Genomic DNA, 18,896 nt, shown 5'->3' with positions numbered 1-18,896 from the left:
TTATATAGCCTCAATTACAAACAAAAAAATAAATACATTTTGTCTAATATTACAATCTAAATGTAGTGGCTCTGGAGTGCATTGAAATGCTTCCAGCTTCGATAGGAAACAAGATTGCTGGCAGGAACAGGTCATTAGGGCAGCAGTCTTTTGTGTGTAAATGCTCTGTCGGCACATGAATATGACTTAAACCTTTGCTTATTCAATGAAAATGACTATAGGTCATTAGTGTATTGGTGGTACACCATTAGTGTGACCTGTATAGTAACTCCCTCCCTCCCCTGGGATTCTGTTCTCTCTGTATAAGCTGAATCACTCGAAGCCTCTTCTGAAATAGCAAAGCTGCTGTGCCACTGTATCCAAACACTGCCAGCCCCAATGGAGTTGAAGATATTGAGCATCTAAGAGTGTGGTACTATGTGTGCAGCAGTATCTAATGGGACTTTCCCTTTAAGATCAGTGACGCAATTACAACAGTAAGCCTCCTGATGGCACTGTGTTCAGTTCCTAGTGGATAATGCATAATTACAACATTGTGCCAAAGCGTTGCAGTCAGACTGCCGTTTAAGCAATGTAACTGCATAGCCAGTATTGTCTGCCTAATGATTGCATTGTACCTGCAATTGAAAATCACGAGGATGCATTCTCATTCCAGTTATCATGCTTTTTAACTGCAGTCTAAGTACACTTTTACAATTGTACATGTTTCTTGTCCTGTATAATATTCCTATGTACCTTTCAGTCAGCCCTTGTTTGTTGTTATTCAGCACCAGCCCTTAAACAGCAGTGCAGTGTCCATGTCAATCACCTTGGCAGCGCTTTGTCGATGTGTTTGTGTGATAACAAAGGAGATGAGAGCCTGTTAGGGGAGCCGCAGCATCACAGGCCCCACTGCAACCCATGTGACTCTGTTTGTTTTAGCAGTGAACTCTATAATGAAAATGAACGGAGGTGAATTCAGATCACAGCCTTTGAAAACGTCACAGGCTCAGCGATCGGGAGGCCTTTATCTGACCAATCAGATTAGATTTAGATCTGAAGCAATGACCTGTTCGCTCTGGGAGGTGTCATGTCCATGTGGCTGCCCCTGATCAGGTTACTCTGAATCACTGGCTGATGAGAGGTGACGGTTTACACAGCCTCGTTCAATCACCCCCTCTTTGTTTCGTTGTGTGGATCTCTCCAGGGGCACTGAGTTCCTCCAGAGTGAAGGTGCGAGGAGCTCGGTGGACACGGAACGGCCCGCTGATGTGTGGCTTGCTGATTGTTTTTAAAGGCTCGTCATTTTCCTTGACAACAACGAGGCTGTGGAGGGTGACAGACGTTTGACCAGGAAGGTCAAGCTCTTCCTGTAAATCTCCTTTGTTGTTTTTAATTTGACTGCAGGTTCCCAGTACATGCCCTGACTAAGTGTTTGAAGCTTGTCTGCTTCCACCATGTTAGCCACTGAGTCACTGAGGGTTGATTGTTGTAATTGCAGCATTGATTTTAAAGGGAGATCCAAACGTATTCCAGCTGTGTGTTAAATTGCTGAGGACAGAACGAGCAGACACTAGATGATACAGGAGATTAACACTGCACTGGGTTTGCTGTGAGGAGGGACTGGCTGAAACGCTTGCCTACTCCACTGAGTTTGCTTCATGTTTTCTCTTGGAATGTTTAATTGAGTGTTTTAAAGTTATGGATGTTGCACTGTGAGAACACTGTTCCAGAATAAGGAAGCAGGAGCTCCCGTGATGATGAACTTCCTCATTTAAATAAGCAGGGGCTCATCCATATGGAGCAGTATAACCCTTTCCCCCTCCCTAATGAATGCTCCTGTTGCCAGGCTCCAATCTATTATGCAACTTGGTACAGCCTGCAAATCAACTTGCAGTTAGTGGAAGTCAGCACCCTCAAGCCAGTTATTTGGCCTCTTAAATGCTACTGAACATTGCATACCTGTACCTGTGGTGGTGCGAGGAGGGAAGGGCAGTCACTGAGAATACGCTGGATGAGCTTGAACTCTATAGAGAAGCCAGGGTGCAGTGAAATTCAAGGCAAGGGCAGAGGAAATCCAAGCAAACAGGAATTGCCACTGTCTGTTTTGATCAAATATGAAAAGAAAATTACCCAGGTGTCAGCTGTGTAGAAACCTAATTATGCTAATTGAATTTGTGATGCCTTTTCATTCAAATACAGCTTGGTGTTTATTGGCACTCGTTAAAGAGCTGAGAATGGGGGGCTCGGTGGAGGTAAGGGGGGTGCCTGTGGACACCTGCTGCAGACAGCGCCCCCTGCTGCACAAAATGCATGCAACCTGCAATTTCTTTATCTGCAAAACTTGTGCAAAACATTAATTGCTGGAAAAACTGCAGTTGTATGCAGTACCACCACAGTTTACCCTTGCAATATAAATAAAGAAATTTCTTCATTTTATCCTATAAATATTGTCACTAGTGCAGGCATCAAACTCCCAGTGACTGCAGTGTAACTGCAAGGGTCTGCAGTGCTGGGTTTATGGATTTACAGCATGCTCGCTTGCAGCAGTTTAAGTGCAGCCATTATTCATCAGGGCCAGCTATGGACACAGCGAAGTGCACAATGAAGCGAGGCATGTTGTAAATCACTGATAGAAATATCCACTCCATGAATTCCAGCTCTGATACAGTCGTATAATGCTTGGATGAATCATTAGGCAGTGGCTTCCAGGTTGTATTGAAGCAGTTCAAGCAGCACTTCATCTTGCTCCTGCAGACCTGAGCAATCCTACAATAACTGGGCCTTGTTGAACCTCACTGATTGAACTGTTATGGATATTAAATATTGGAATACAAAAGATACCTGACTGTTAACAGCGAATCCCCACCTGCCAGGAGCACTGCTATCAGAATGAATAGAAGTGTTCAATTATCAGGCAGAAACGTGCTTCGTTTCATTCAAGAAAACCTTAATTAGGGTTGTGCAATTATCAGCAAGGCATTGGAGTGGAAGGGGCTGTACTGCTTCTTTCTAAGAATTTAAACTAATAAGGTGTGTAAATACCGGACAGCGCGGCCGTCGAGTGCGCTGATTGAAACCTGCAGGTCTTACTGTGCTGGTACTGTGTCTCATTGCAATACCAGCGTCCAGGGGCTCACCAGCTTCTCTACAGCGCAATCCAAATACAGCATACAGCAGCTAACAGGAGCCATGGAGGAGGAACACAGCAGGGGCCCCATCACCACTGTGGGTTATGAGGTCCTCTGTCCATATGTCAAACTGATGAAATCCCAGGGCTGCAAAGAGCACAAAACAGGGTGCTCATTTGACCCCCATTGCGATAATGGTGCAACAAGACAGTCTACCAATGTCCCTCCAACATGAATCGGTGCTGACCCGGGGAAGCATGTCTTACTGGTTTTGGAGACCTTGCTAAAATGTTTTTTGGCCAAAAAAAAGATGAAGTAAAAGTTTGATTTAAAACTGATCACCTTAAACATTGATTGGTATCTATTATCTTTTATCACAGCTTCATGAAAGCACCATATGTCAAAAAAATGAAATGCTCTTTTTCATTTTTTTTCTGCTTTACAGTAATGATAAAACACAGATGGAGCTTGAAATGAAGTTGCACACAGCGCAGAAATAGTATATTTAATTAGACTAAAGCAGGGCCCTAAATCATATTACTCTTCACCTGACAGGAACACTTCCATTAGCAGCACTGTGAGCAGAGTAACAGGCGCAAATCTACATTAGTAACAGATAATTGGAATAAGAGAGGACGTTTATACGGACTGGAATCCACGTGAAACACACGGCTCCGTCTCATCAGAATCAGTGGCTCACACAGAGAGAGGTCCTTCACATGAAGGAGACGGTGGAAGCACAGCAAGTCTTTTGGTTCAAAGCAGTCTTTCATCTCTGCAGCTTTCGGAGTTTCATCTCCACTGGTGAAACGAGCGCATGTCTCCCACACCAACCTCGAGGAATGCAAGGTTCACAACAGTTAATGTTGAGTAGGTGGTTCAACTAGCATGTGTGTTTTTTTTTTTTTTTCCCCAATGATTAAAATCAAGAGGCGATGCAACTGAAGTAGGCATAATTAATTTATTAGCTTGTAAACATCAGTTTTTTTGTTTTTCTTATGTTGAAGGTTCTTGTCCAGTTCACATACAGCAGGGTAGGGAGGCACTTTTGATGGAGTTTCAGACAAATGGGGGAAAAAAAATGATTTTGAAATTAAAAGAACAACTGCACAATGATAACTAGAGCAGTGGGAATGCTACTGAAACTAATGCAACCTTCAGGACACCTTGAATGTAAAGCTTCTGCTTGCATCCACCTGCTAGCTAGTGGCCACTAGTACATATGGAAAATCCGTTCCTCAACCTCCCCCTGGACACTGAACAAAGCACAGGTGCACAGATTCCTGTGGATCCCAGCTCTGTCCCTGGTAGAGTGCATGTCTACACGCTGGTACTGTAGTAAGCGCTGTGTTCTCTCCTCTGCAGCTCTTGTCCTGGGTTGCTCTGCAGCGCTGCTGACATGCTAGTGCCTGCTTTTGATCAGTCGCAATAGAGCGATTAACAGCAGAATAAATCCTCAAGCCAGGAGGGGCAGAATCTCCAAAGATTAAAAAAATAAATAAATAAATAGACGCTGCTGCGCGGTCGTTTGATGTCAGAATAGGTCCAATAATTAAAGGAGATGAGAGAGGCTTTAGGAGGGACTGGTTGCTAAAAGTATTATTTGAAAGCTAAACAAATCATTGCTGGGTGGCGCCATGAATCAGAGCTGAGAGTGCTTAAAAGTGTCTGTTTGAGGACCTGCATCTGCATAACTGCTGCATTAGGGAAACAATAGAGTACCCATTGTGATCCAGGAGGTCCCGGGTTCAAGCCCCACTGCTGGAGCCCTAAGCACTGCTCAGGGGACATGCTGGAAATTCATTTTGATATTCATCAGTGCTGCTGGTGCCCAGATGTTGGAGCTGCAGTAAAGAGATCCTACAGGTAAAGCCAGGTGGTGTGTATAATGTGTTCCTGTTCTTGCAAAGTATTAACGCATTCTGAATTGTGCAGATCAAATGCAACCCACAAACCATACAGAGAACTGAACCTGCCTTTTAAGAATTCAAAATGAAAGTAAAATAAAAAAAGAAAGGTGACCTTTTGAAATGGTCCATGCTGATGTTTCCTGAGTGTGAAGTTTTTCCCCCTACAGTAGCATGACCCTTATATTCCTATCTTGGTAATGCATGCACATTGAGCTCATTCATTTTGCCTTGGAGAGTAGGTGCTGCACCTCTGGGCTGGGGGTATCATTCGGAATGATTAGCGAGTGGAGATGAATACTGAATTAAACTATCTTGAGATTACGCATTTCCCATGCTGCAGTCTGGCCCTCTGCTTTATGCCTGGGTGGTCATATTTTGAAATTTCCCCAGGACCAGCTTTTCCTGCAGTCACGCTCCTCCTAGCATCTGAAAGCTGTTGTGCTTTGCATGGTAATGAGGTCCCTTTGTTCAGTCTTGTACTCTGCTGGTGCTCGGGGCTGCAGGGGGAACGACAGTGCTCAGGAAGGCTAAGTGTGTCTGGAGCCCATCACTTTCAGCTAATTCTGCTTATTATTATACACTCTGCATGTTCTTTGGTTATACCTGTTTGCTATAACGCAAGCTCCCAAATTATTACAAATATTTTTCAATTTCATATTTTTCTGTCTGCCAGAAGAAAGCAAAAATCCAGCCTACAGATATCCAGTATTATTATTTCTATTATTGCTATTCTTTTTTTTTCCTTCATTTTCTAAACCAAGGCTTAACCCCTAAGCGCTAAACATTTTGAATTGTGGTACAAAAAATAATGATGGTAAACAACTCAGAATGTTAAGATCTAAGATCTTAGGTGGTTGCTTCCAATGAACCCCGTTTTATAAACCTGTAGATTTAAAGATATACTGTAGATAAGAGCATATGCACTGAGCCCTGTACATCTCTTGATATAGTATATTTTCAGTAAATCTGTTTGTTTTTTGCCCTTCTGGCAGCAGTCAGGGTAAGTGGAGATGGCAGGGGCTGCTGAGGGCTCTGTAAGGGGGTCCCTGAACAGTGTCTCCCTCCGTCTGTCTGTGGTAGTGTCTGCTCTAGCGAGGGTCAATGTCCTCTGGTAACAAGCAGTGAAGTGAGCAGCACTGGGCCCCCACCAGTGAGTCAGTCAATGAGGACGCATCCTCTAAGGGCTGCTGCTTCCTGCATGGACCGACTCCAGCTTCAGCTTCCAGGCCCCATTCATTTATTTCATTATTTCACTGTCCATTTGTGCTGACAGAGCAGACACTAACACAGAGAGATGGACCCCTGAGTGAAGCAACTCCCGCTAGTGCTTTGTTAGAAAAGAGGGTGGTCTGCCATGTAAGATAAAGAAGTCCATTGGACCGGTGGTTCAGTGGTGTGGTTCCATCGTCACCAGACCCTGTGGCTGTGTTTAAAATACTCCCTGAAAGAAGTCCATTGGACCGGTGGTTTCGTGGTGCGGTTCCATCGTCACCAGACACCGTGGCTGTGTTTAAAAGACTCCCTGGTTTGTATACTAGACTCCCTGCTATGTATACAACAACCAGGTTTGTTTACAGGAATCTCTGCCTACGATTGCAACTTCAAAATGAAACTTAGTTTTTTTATGTTGTTGAGCACTTTCACCCAAAGTTTGTATGTGCTTCACATACCACCCGCCAGCCCCAAAACAACGTTGCCCCATTTGCTGAATGCAAGTGCCAGAAATAACTTTGAGTCGCTTGTTACTGGTATTGTTGTTATTTTTATTTTTTTTTCACAATAAACTATACAGACTGCACTTTGGAGCCTTGGTAAATGTATCCCACTGTGTCACACAAAAAAACAGGATGAACCGTGATGGAGTGGCATGACAAATAGAGTGAAAGTGTTTTAAACAAAACCAATCCTTCTGCAATAACACTTTCCCCTCCCCAGACTAATTAGAAGCGCCGATACCTATTCTGAGTCCTTCCTGTTTACTAACAGCAGTTAGGGTGGCATGCACACTATTTTATTTTCTGTGCTGTTTTCTGTAAACGTTATATGATATAGATCTTGTTTTTTTCTGTTTTGCAAAAGGAAACCACAATCTCCTGTGGTTATTTTCTCAAAGCTGGGTTGCTGGAATGGAAAAGGTTACAGGGCTTTTGTGAATGAAAACAAGTAAGCTACCAAGTCAGCCAGCAGTCACGTGAGCAGTGAGCTTCAGGAAGGCTTTCACAGATAAAAGCAAGAGGTGTTTATGTAGATCTCTAATGTGAAATGCTTGAGATTGTGGCAACACCGAGCATTGCAAATGAAGTGTGAAAATCAGATTGGATGTGTGGAAACACATAGAGCTTCAACAATGCGCAATATTGAAACACAAATATCTCTTAGCCTAAAGAAGAGGCTGGGTAAATTAAAAACAAGTGAAGAATTTAATACCTGATTACTGAAATCCGTTTTTTATTTTTTATTTTATTTTAAGAAATAAAATCTGGATTTTACGGTTGCCAGAGAAAGCTTGTTAGCAAGTGCTTATAGAAAAAACAACAAGGATTGAAAATCACTGGCACATTTGGAAATGTACATTTGAAGAGAGTCCTGAATAGCGAGTTGGTGAAAGTGGAGCTGGGAAGAGCTTCAGAACTACAAGGTCCACAATTCCAAGCAGGCAGTTCCCCTGTCATTGACTCCTGGATGCTCAGACGTTAAGTCCCTAGTGCGTCCATAATGAATAAGTTGGTCCCCGACTCCATGACTTTTTTGTGCCCACTGATGATAAAATGGTTACCTCTATAAAAACCACATTTTCGCTTCCTGGCTGTGCCAAGTTGCAGATCTTCACCTGTTTAGATTATAGGTGGTCATTTTTTTTATTTCAACTAAAGAGAACAATCATACACCTGCACACTGTTGTTGCTTCTTGTGTCGGACTCGATCTTTTCAACAGAGAGAGGGCTTGGGCAGAGGCATTTCTGAAGGCTCCTTTAATTTGAGCTTTGAATCAAAGCCAGGGAGACCAGGAGGATATCATCTCCTTGCGTCTTAGTTTATAACAGAGTAAAGTGGTAATTTTCAGAACTGTCGTTTCTCCCGTATGTGTTTGCACAGTAATACAAACTAGCATGCTGAAGCTGTTTACTGATCAGGACATCTTTGTCTGATTTGTGACATGAAAACAAGGGTCATCTTTCTCAATGTACTTCCAGCACACACTACGAGAGAGAGCCATCCCCACTATGGCATAGTCCTGAAGAGGGTTGTCTTTCTCAATGTACTTCCAGCACACACTACAGGAGAGAGAGAGAGCCATCTCCACTATGGCATAGTCCTGAAGAGGGTTGTCTTTCTCAATGTACTTCCAGCACACACTACAGGAGAGAGAGAGAGCCATCTCCACTATGGCATAGTTCTGAAGTGGAATGAGCGCCTCTAATGACCCTCATCCTATTTACATTCCTCTGTTAGGAAAAACACATGAAAGCCATGGGCTTGCCTGTTCAGGAGCTCGTTAAACAGCATTAAAGGAAGTCTCCTGTGTAAACATTCTTAACCCTGATCTTACCCCTGTCCTGCTGGACTCTTCTGTACACTGAGATGTTACTTTATTAACATTACATAAATAGATCAGCTTCGTACACCTCAACGAGTCCGTTTTGTGTTTTATTTGACTGGCATCTAGATGTCTGTGTATCTGTCTAGTCATCTAAATGCGTGCCCGTATTTTTCTGTTTATCTTTACTCCATCCATTCACCTATCCACAAAGATGATCTGTCTGTGTCTCTTTCTGTCTTAAAATGTACCAATTGAAAGCAGCTCTGCCGATTTGAGCTGTGCTGTGCTGAGAATATCAAAGCTCCTAAGAGACTTTGTTAATAAAGGGACTAATGCATCTTCTCTGTTGTTGATGTGCAGATGTTTTCTGAGCCGCTATTTTTGAGAGAAGTGATTTCTGCCCCAGTAATTGCTTGTGGAATTGCTCGGGATTGCCACATAATTCAAAGGAATAGGTCCTCTTTCTTTCTTTCTTTTTTCCTAAAAGGTTTCTGCAGTCTTGCAGAATGAGGTGACTGACACACTTTTCTTGAGCACTCGGTGCTGCACCAGTAAGTTTAAACAATAAGTGCCACTTGAAGCGATCATTGCATCTGCCAATGAATAGTTTTCTAGCAGAAGCAGTTGGAGCCCTGCAGTTTGGAGCTTGTTAAAGCGCTGGATGACATAGTTAGGAGCAGAATGTTACTCTACAGGATCTTCGTGTAGTTCAGCAAACCACAGCAAGCTGGACAGATGCAACGATGAAGCGATTAGTCAATATTTGTATTTTATGTCTTGCAAGCCTCAATTTACCTTTAATAGAATGATTGATTAATCAACCTGGTGGTCTATTTGGAGTCTCGTATATTATATAACCAGTGTTTTCTGTTCTTGCATTTTAATAATAAAGTGATCTCAAGGCATCAATTATTGTCGATTTTAAAACTCGTTTAGGACATTGGCTTCTGATTGCACCTCTAGATAATATCTTTCTGAAATCAATGGGTTAAAGTTCTTGACAGTCAGTACCACTGCCTTTTGGGACCCTGGTTGGGAGTGAGGAGCTGGGTCTGTGTGTCTTGAAATGGGTCACATTGCCTCTTTGAGTACCTCTAAAGCTACGGACCGTTTGCCTTCCCTCCCCCCCCCTGGAAAAGGCATGTGTGCCTTTCAGCTGGTCTGCCCGGAGAGCAGAGGAAATGATTTGTAAAGCAATTCAATCTGGCTGTAAAGACAGGTACCAAGAGGACCCCTGCCGCTGCCTGGAAATAGGATCTGAGCTGGAGGGTTCTGGGTTGGCAATCTGTAAAATAAAAAGGGACAATGAAGACGACTCTTGGGTGTTATCAGCGACTCCTCTTAAGTCTGTAAGGCGCTGTCCTTCACAAAGGAGCAATACTACCTGTTGTTAAGGATTCCCATTTTATCACAGATAAGTAATAGCTTCACAAAAAATAAAAACTTGGGTAATTAGAGTTGTTAATTTCAGCGAGATGAACATGAGTAACTCGGAGAAGTGCAAACACAGGAGTCTTGGGAATGAGATCAGCAGTAACACTTTATTCCTGATTCTGTTTTTTTTTTTTTTGTAAGCATCTCATAAGATTCTCTATGCTGAGCATGAAGACTCTGTTTCCATGGGAACAGGGTATTAGCTGCTGCCCTTGAGCAAATAGGAAGTTTATGGGTTTGCAAAAGGTTTGTCTGTGAGGAGTGTTTACAAAGTCCCTGCAGTGTCAGACAGGCGCTCCAGAAACCTCTGAGTAATTAGGTTTTCTTTTCGTCTTTCGGTAACATAATTCCCTTTTCTGTGCCTCACTGCTGTACCGCTGATAACCTTGAATACTTACACAATGGGGTTAGATCAGCACTCATTAGAAACAGGTTCAGCTAATACTAACACAGACCACTGTGTCACCACGGGGCCACGCTGCGAGCACAGTGACATCACTCAGGGTGAGAAAAGATTTCATGCCGATCAGCATCTCCCAGACTGTTATCAGCACTCATCTGCACTGATCAGTGTCTCCCAGACTGTTATCAGCACTCATCTGCACTGATCAGTGTCTCCCAGACTGCTATCAGCACTCATCTGCACTGATCAGTGTCTCCCAGACTGCTATCAGCACTCATCTGCACTGATCAGTGTCTCCCAGACTGTTATCAGCACTCATCTGCACTGATCAGTGTCTCCCAGACTGCTATCAGCACTCATCTGCACTGATCAGTGTCTCCCAGACTGCTATCAGCACTCATCTGCACTGATCAGTGTCTCCCAGACTGCTATCAGCACTCATCTGCACTGATCAGTGTCTCCCAGACTGCTATCAGCACTCATCTGCACTGATCAGTGTCTCCCAGACTGCTATCAGCACTCATCTGCACTGATCAGTGTCTCCCAGACTGCTATCAGCACTCATCTGCACTGATCAGTGTCTCCCAGACTGCTATCAGCACTCATCTGCACTGATCAGTGTCTCCCAGACTGCTATCAGCACTCATCTGCACTGATCAGTGTCTCCCAGACTGCTATCAGCACTCATCTGCACTGATCAGTGTCTCCCAGACTGCTATCGGCACTCATCTGCACTGATCAGTGTCTCCCAGACTGCTATCAGCACTCATCTGCACTGATCAGTGTCTCCCAGACTGCTATCGGCACTCATCTGCACTGATCAGTGTCTCCCAGACTGCTATCAGCACTCATCTGCACTGGACTGCTTTAGCTATCAGTCCATCTGTCTCTTGTAATGAAGTTTCTGGTACAATGCGTATTGATTGAATGATTAATGAACACTGTACACACAGATTTACTTTTCCAGCTTGGTTTGTCTTTATCAAAGTAAGGTACTGTTATCTTATACTTCTGAACAAGTAAAGCATTTTACCGATGCCCCCCAAAAAAGTATCTTATACTGTGCATGTTACTATGTAAAAAGAAAAAGATGTTTAAACAGTGCACTTCCCTCCAGCCCTGAATTATCGAGCTCTCACATTCTGCTGCTGTTGCACAAGCTTAGGGCTTAGCGTGTGATGCTATCTCAGAGGGTTAAGCCACTGCACGCTTCGCTGTGATGTCACAGTAGTACATGGTGGTTGGACGTGCACATTGGCAGGTACAGATATTCTGGGCACAGACATTCTTCAATGTGGTGCAGAGAGAGAACAGGGAGTCTGTGGGGAGCAGGGCCCTCTGCTTCGGGGGAATTCTCTGTGAGACGGTCTGGCATCTCAATTCTCAAATGACAAAAAGCTTCTCTTGTCTGTTTCCAGAGTCTTAGCAGTTAGGCATTCCTAAAGTGAAATGAATAGCCTGCAGTGTTTTAAACTCTGTGGAGCGTTTAGAGATTACAGCTCAGAAGATCTAATACCTGCTGCCAGTACAGTACTGCTGGTGGTGTGGTCCAGTCTGTCTGTCGCATACATAGTATATAGCGAGTTACCTTTTTCATTGACGTACTAAAAAAAGTTTCTAAAATTGTGCAGCTTCCTGTAAATGCCACCCCAATGCAGTGCTGCATAAACACCCCACAAACAAGAACTCCGTGGCCAGCCTGCTCATCATTAATAGCAATCGCTCGGGCTGAAGGCTGAGGGAAATTGTTAGGGACAATTAGGGACAGTTACAGCCGTGGCTTGAATTGAGAGGAACATGTTATCGATAATTAATACACCGCTGAGTGTGTTTGAGAGGGTCTGATAGTAGGTTATAGTTTTAAACATTTTAATAGGGCATATACAAACCTTATAACTATGTTATAACATGTCAGGCAGCTAATAGTGTGCTATTGCATTGCATTACACTTCTATAGCGTGTCAGCAAATACTGTTAGTAACATATTTATTATTGCTCATTAATGACTACAGCAAGTATGACACAGCTTTGATTTTAGAGGCTTTGTCTTCAAATGTCTTCAATGAATGAATGAGATGGTGACATGCTGAAAAGCTGTTGCCCATCTGTGTGTCCTGTACCATGGATGTGAACAGTGTGTTGCTGTTTCCACTGAGATTTGGCCAGCGCACCGGTTTGGTGTCATAACATTGAGTTTTATTACCTTTTTTTTTTTTTCCTTTTGGCTGCTATTCTATAAAACGGTGCGTTTTTTTCTAATGAGAGCTCTTTTGTTTTTCACAGGTCAGCCTTTCGAATGACTCAAGCTGTGTTGAAGAAATACTGCGGGTGAGTTTGACTTTCTCCTCATTGTTTTTTCCTGTATAATGTAACTTGCACACAGTGGTTGGTCCACAGTTTAATTATCTTGGTGAAATTCAAGCCTCTGGATCCATGTGTCTGTGACCTTCCCTTTAAGTGAAGCATCATACAGTGTGCTGAAGCCCCAGGGATGAGGAATCTTGCTTGCAAAAGAGAGTCTGGTGTCTCTGGTTAATACACTCCCTTCTCTGGAGGCACAGCATCCCTGTGCACCATGAAGGCATGTTTTGTATGTGAGATTTGTGTCAGGATTGACATTGCAGATGGCTGGAGTGGACTTGTTTCATTTTGCACTAGAGGTGTTAGTGGCTGACACCTGCTGAGCCACCAACACTCTGAGTAGTGTTGAGAATTTGACAGGCTGCTTGATTATAGTGTGTGTCAGTGTGTCTCCGCACACACGTTTCATCTCAAGGTTACGAAGGTGCACATATTGCATGCATGCCTTGGTGCTTGACATGTACTCGCATGTGAATTTGCATGTGTGTGTGCGCGAGTTTGATTCCGTACAAGCACGGTTGCTTAGTGCTCGGTAGGGGTTGCATGATGTGTATTTTAAGCGATTAAACGTACGTCATTGAGAAAGTGAGTAACAAGTTGCCTGACCCTGTGAATTACATGAACCTGTCAGACGTGGGAACCCATTAGGAAGGAGATGATGTCAAATAATGGTTGCCAGGCAACCCCGTGTTTAGCTGTCAAGAAGAATGAGTAAGAGTGGCCACTTTTAATAGCTGAGTAAATAACTGAATCCCTTCCTTCCTGCCTGCCTCTCTGAAGGTGTCTTATATAAGAGTCTCTCTACTTCAGAAGCAAGTTCTGTTACAATACATGCATTACAGACCACCTGCCTTTACATGTTGTTTCAATAAAATAATAATAATAGTAATTTATAATAATAATCGGTGGCAAGCGGCGTCCATCAGACCCCAATAATGAAAATCTGATTTAAGATGCAGTCTTGCACTTGTACTTTGCATTGCTCTCTCTCTCTCTCTCTCTCTCTCTCTCTATCTCTCTCTCTCTCTCTCTCTCTCTCTCTCTCTCTCTCTCTCTCTCATTGTTTTTTCACTCTACATTCTAGTGGAGATGCTTTTTGGCTTTAGAAACATGTCACATTTGTATAATTATCCTTCAAATCTCACTGTTGATTTATGATAGTCAGATAAGTGCCACTGTGGGTAGCTCGCACATCTATCACTGGAGCAGGCAGCTTTTCAGTACGCAGGAATCTGGAGCATGTTCTACAAGCCCCGAGCTGAGAGCTGGAACTGGGAGATTGCAGACTGCCGGGAGCAATGGTGGAGAAAACAACAGGAAAACAGCAGAATACTAAAACCATTAATAATGCAATCAAATACAAAATGACAACATTGCAGAACACATACATTTCCTGAAAGAAATGTTGGATTTTGAACTGCCAGATGGAAAGATCGCTTTGGCCAGTGCCGTCCTAAGTGTGATGTCAGTGAGTGGTGTTTGCATGGCTGAGAGTAGACAGTCTCTTTGGTCAGTGTGATGTCAGTGAGTGGTGTTTGCATGGCTGAGAGTAGACAGTCTCTTTGGTCAGTGTGATGTCAGTGAGTGGTGTTTGCATGGCTGGGAGTAGACAGTCTCTTTGGTCAGTGTGATGTCAGTGAGTGGTGTTTGCATGGCTGAGAGTAGACAGTCTCTTTGGTCAGTCTGATGTCAGTGAGTGGTGTTTGCATGGCTGAGAGTAGACAGTCTCTTTGGTCAGTGTGATGTCAGTGAGTGGTGTTTGCATGGCTGGGAGTAGACAGTCTTTTTGGTCAGTGTGATGCCAGTGAGTGGTGTTTGCATGGCTGGTATTGTATTATGTGGTGGCTGTATTGAATTGCTGTGGTATTGTAGGGTGTCACTGAGAGCGAGAAATCTGCCAGATTAACTCAGTTGTGCATGTTAACTGGTCGTTAGAGACACTGTATCAAACTACATGTAAGAAAGCCGCACCCTGGATTGCATCAGCCACCTATCCGTGGTTATCCCACGATTAGCCTTACAGTAAGTGTTTAATAGAATCCAGGTGTATTCCCAGGTAATACAGCACTAATACTAATATATACACACACATTTCTCATACTCATTTCCATCACTGATGCATACATACAGCAGATGCAATCAAGCAAGCAGGGATCATGAAAAGAACAAAATCCTGTACTGCCAAATAGCCCAAGCGTCCCTTGGTTGAAGGGAAGAATAATTGTTACTCGCGGATATAACCTTTATGGTCGTTGGGGCTTCAGCTTGAGAAGTCTGTGCTGCTGGAGAAGATGAATGAGGTGTCTGATAGCTTACACAAGTTTATTTATTGCAGCCACAGAGATGGCTGACATGGAGTACACCATGCAGACAGGCAGGGTTTACACAGCGTCTCAAAACTTTGCACCATGTTAGCACAATGTGCTGGCAGATTACAGATCATCCCTTCCAGGGTATCAGAGCAGTGGCGACAGAACCATACCAAGAAGTTAGCACTTGATATCTGCACGGGCTACTCCTCATTCAGCCAGCGGTCACACAGGTGTCCGAGCTGCTAGTCAGACAGGACAACATGTGCTGTGTATTGAAAGATAGTGCTGAATTCTAAAAGATACATGGAGAGATGAGGGCTTGGTTGTGTTTCTTTATACAAGCACCAGCAATTCACCTTGCAAGCGTATGCAATAAGAAATCCCACGCAGGTCCAGCATTCAAGACTAAGCAGGCTGGGCGTTGTCATAGACTAGTGTCTGATTCTATGGGGCTCCCTGCTGTTATAAGTAGTGTAACGTTTGAAAAGGAGCGTTACAGGACTTACAGGAGCGCAGTCCTGAAGATAGCACAATACAATAATGGATCCCTGTAATTCCAGTTTTATTATCTGAATATCAACACTACAGAGCCTTTTTCATTAACAGATTCATGCCAACCTCTATTGCAAATAATTGTCTGGCATTGTTGGGATTTCCATCAAGCTCAATATTCTTTGTGCAGTAATAAAGTTTTGCTGTGTATTGTTTGTCAGAGGCAGAGGCAGTCAATGATGTATCATTTTCACACGTGCTCGGTTGTACCGGTACTTTATGTATTCAGGATTTCCCATTTCTCATTGCATGCTGAGCTGATGAGAACTGAAATGGCACTTAAACACTGCATGCCATTGAAGAGATCCATATACCTACCAGTCACACAGCATTCCTCTTCTACCATGTAGTCAAATTACTTATTATTTTATTTCCTCCTGACCTGCCTTCAATCTAATGTTCTGAAATCATTCAGCATTCAAGCATTTTTTCATTTCTATCTTGCGTAATGCCTTGAAATGAATTAATTTAGCGGCTTGAAAAATGAATGTGAAAGTTAGGGGCAGCCATGATTTGATCCTTCATTTAAATACACCTGTTTTTAATTGCAGTACTTCAGTGACTGGAGTTCAGTGCTAAACAATGTGTAACCCTGAATCGTTTTATTCACACATCACTAAACAGGGCTGACCCATTCCATCACATTGTAAAAACATTACTGCAATTGGAAACTGTCAGGGACTTGGACCAGACTGAGGAGATTCTGAATGCTCTACTCTTGCTTCTCACCTGTGTTAGTCAGGCTACTGCTTATCTGTATCTGCATATGTACTGGAATATTTATCATTGAGGGAGTTTTGTGTTTGCTCTTGGGGTTGTCTGTAACAGTGCACTGCTGTACTGAATGCTCTGGAGTCTTATAGGACCATTCCGCAGTTTAAAGAACACTTTGCTCAAAGGGAAGTCGAGTTCAGAGACAGCACTGTTCCGCTGGCACTGTGTGCTTTGCCAAATACAGAATCATTACAAGGTAACACAGATTTGCAGATACTTCACATTCATAAAAGCGTATTTTGCTTTTAATCAGTGCCTCTGTCAGGGTTAATAAAGATATCCTTTAGTATCCTTTAGTACGTTAATTGAGAGACTGAGTGGGTCAGTGCCTGGATGATTAGTGTGTGTGAGTGAGAGAGCACTGCAGAGAGACGGTTGGTTGGGTTTTCTGTTTGATAAGAAACAGTTTGCAACCCATTCTAGATACTAATGTATTGTGCATCCCTCCCTGCAAAGAAATCGAAAGAGTAAACACCTGCAAATCCCATTTCAGTATCCAGTGAGGGGAGACCTGGGTTCCTGTGTGTATTTCCGCTCGTGGAACAGCTACAGTGTAATAGAGGGTCCTCTATTAATAGATCAAATAATAAGTTCATGTGACTGCACAAACAAACAAACACAAATCAATAAATCTAAGTGATGAGTGCATCATGCTTCGGTGAACGCTTGCCTCTCGCTCATCAAAACAAGTGTGTGTGCTGAGAAACGAAACCTGTGAGGCCTCGTAGATCACATTGAATCAGCCCCTGGCTATGAGGAGGGCTGTAGACGCCCACTCCTGTCTGATACAGTGCAGGCTACTGACTCACGCCTCGGTCACGGGCCACAGCAATCTGTCTGACGTTTGGAACTTTACCGGCATTGAAGAGAAAAACATAAAACCGCAATTAAATGTAAGGTTAAGAAGCCCACTCTCCTTCAGTTTCTTTGCCTCCCATTAGGATACAGTCTTGAGCAGCCTGTGAGCTGTAGTTACTATGAAAGAACAATTTGCCATGCTTGACTTGCACACATATATTTAGTGTTAATGTGCAGCTGGCGCGTGCAGATCAATCTATATGCTGCTTCAGAATTGAGTGGAATAGGTTCTGATCTCAGTAGAATGATACAGTGTATCCATTTCATCTTGCAGGAGATGACCCACTCATGGCCGCCACCATTGACAGCGATTCACACTCCTGGAAAAGCAGAGCAGACCAAGTTCCCTATTCCATCCAAGGTAGGTCCTTACAGACAGCTCCATACATACAGTACCTTGCGTGAACATTGACCAGAAATAGCTTGCAGACCCCAGCCCTGCTCCTGACCAAGCTCAGATGGAAACACACTCTGTTTGGAGTGTTGTTAATTGCACTAGAATTACATGCACACTTCCAGTTAAGGGTGTGCCTACAAAAGAGTTTGGGGGAATTGGAAACCTTTTTTTCTTTTTTCTTTTTTTTTTTGAGGGATTTTCATGAAACTCAGTTAGACGGCATAAATTGTATTGAAGAAGCATGCACAAACCCTATTGCACAGTACAGTGCGTCGAGGAATTGACCAACATTAAAATCAAGTATGAAGATAGCTAAATTAGCAGCAGCTAACAGCAGGGCTAGCAGTAGTTTCATCACAGTGTGAGGGACATGTTTAGGTTACTTTGGCACCCACCTATTGCAGGGGCATCGCTTGTCACACTTCTAATAAGTATCGCTTTCAATAGAGTGGAAGGCTTCCATAGAAAACATGACCTCCTGTGTAATTGCATGTGTCCTATTAAAAAAGGAGCAGAAGATACAATACAGTACATTGCATAGCCCCATAATAACCCCTGCGCTGGCTTATGCAGTTCGTCAGCCGCAGAGACTGGAGGAGGCCTGCTCAGATAATACAGGAGGCCTCAACCTTGCTCTCCCCTTCTCGATGATAGATTAGCTTCCCCCCTGAGACACTGCACAGGAGATATTCATTTAGAAGACAGCGGTAGGAAAAGAATGGCAGAGAGACGCTGCAAATGAAAATGTAAAAACGCTTTCACTGTAGCGACAGTAATGCAGGCCACATTATCTGTGCAGCAGCTTCAGGGTAAAGGAAACGAAAAAGAAATAGGCTATACAATGGCACTGTCATTTTTTTGTTACTGGAAAACCACATAATGAGATAATAACACAGGAATTGGGTTACATGGAAGCACCGAACCTTGTTTCCTATTGGAAAAAAGCAACAACAATATGCATGCTAGTGTGAACAGTGGAAGCAGTAAAGACAGTGTGTTGCAGGTGGATTTGTCTCAGTTCACAATGGCCCTGCCGATTACCCACATTGAACAATCCTGGGATACTGCTGCAGTATCTGTGTTTGCAAAGGTCCCAGTGCAGGTCCCACTAAAACGGGCTACAGCAGCTCGAGAGACGCTTTGTTTTTAAACACTTGTCTGTTCTTCTAAGAGACAGCTCTGTTTGGACTGTGCAGACCTCTAGAAGCTCTAACAGCATCTCAGGACCAGATAAGGTAGAGCAA

At 43.4% G+C, this 18,896-nt stretch overlaps 1 protein-coding gene across 4 annotated transcripts in view; it reads left to right on the top strand.

The window, feature by feature from the left end:
- Nucleotides 1-18,896, top strand: part of LOC117412379 (AF4/FMR2 family member 2-like) — a 136,021-nt gene that overhangs the window by 70,455 nt on the left and 46,670 nt on the right. For all 4 annotated transcript variants that reach the window (XM_058989585.1, XM_058989584.1, XM_058989583.1 and 1 more), the window contains 2 exons: nt 12,682-12,726; nt 17,530-17,616. In XM_058989585.1, coding sequence (XP_058845568.1) covers nt 12,682-12,726; nt 17,530-17,616 — 132 coding nt within the window. The remainder of the gene's footprint in view (nt 1-12,681; nt 12,727-17,529; nt 17,617-18,896) is intronic.

This window comes from Acipenser ruthenus, chromosome 16, assembly GCF_902713425.1.
Source record: "Acipenser ruthenus chromosome 16, fAciRut3.2 maternal haplotype, whole genome shotgun sequence".
NCBI classification, from domain to species: domain Eukaryota; kingdom Metazoa; phylum Chordata; class Actinopteri; order Acipenseriformes; family Acipenseridae; genus Acipenser; species Acipenser ruthenus.
Note: the sequence above shows the minus strand (reverse complement) of the source record. Positions and strands in the feature narration are given on the sequence as shown.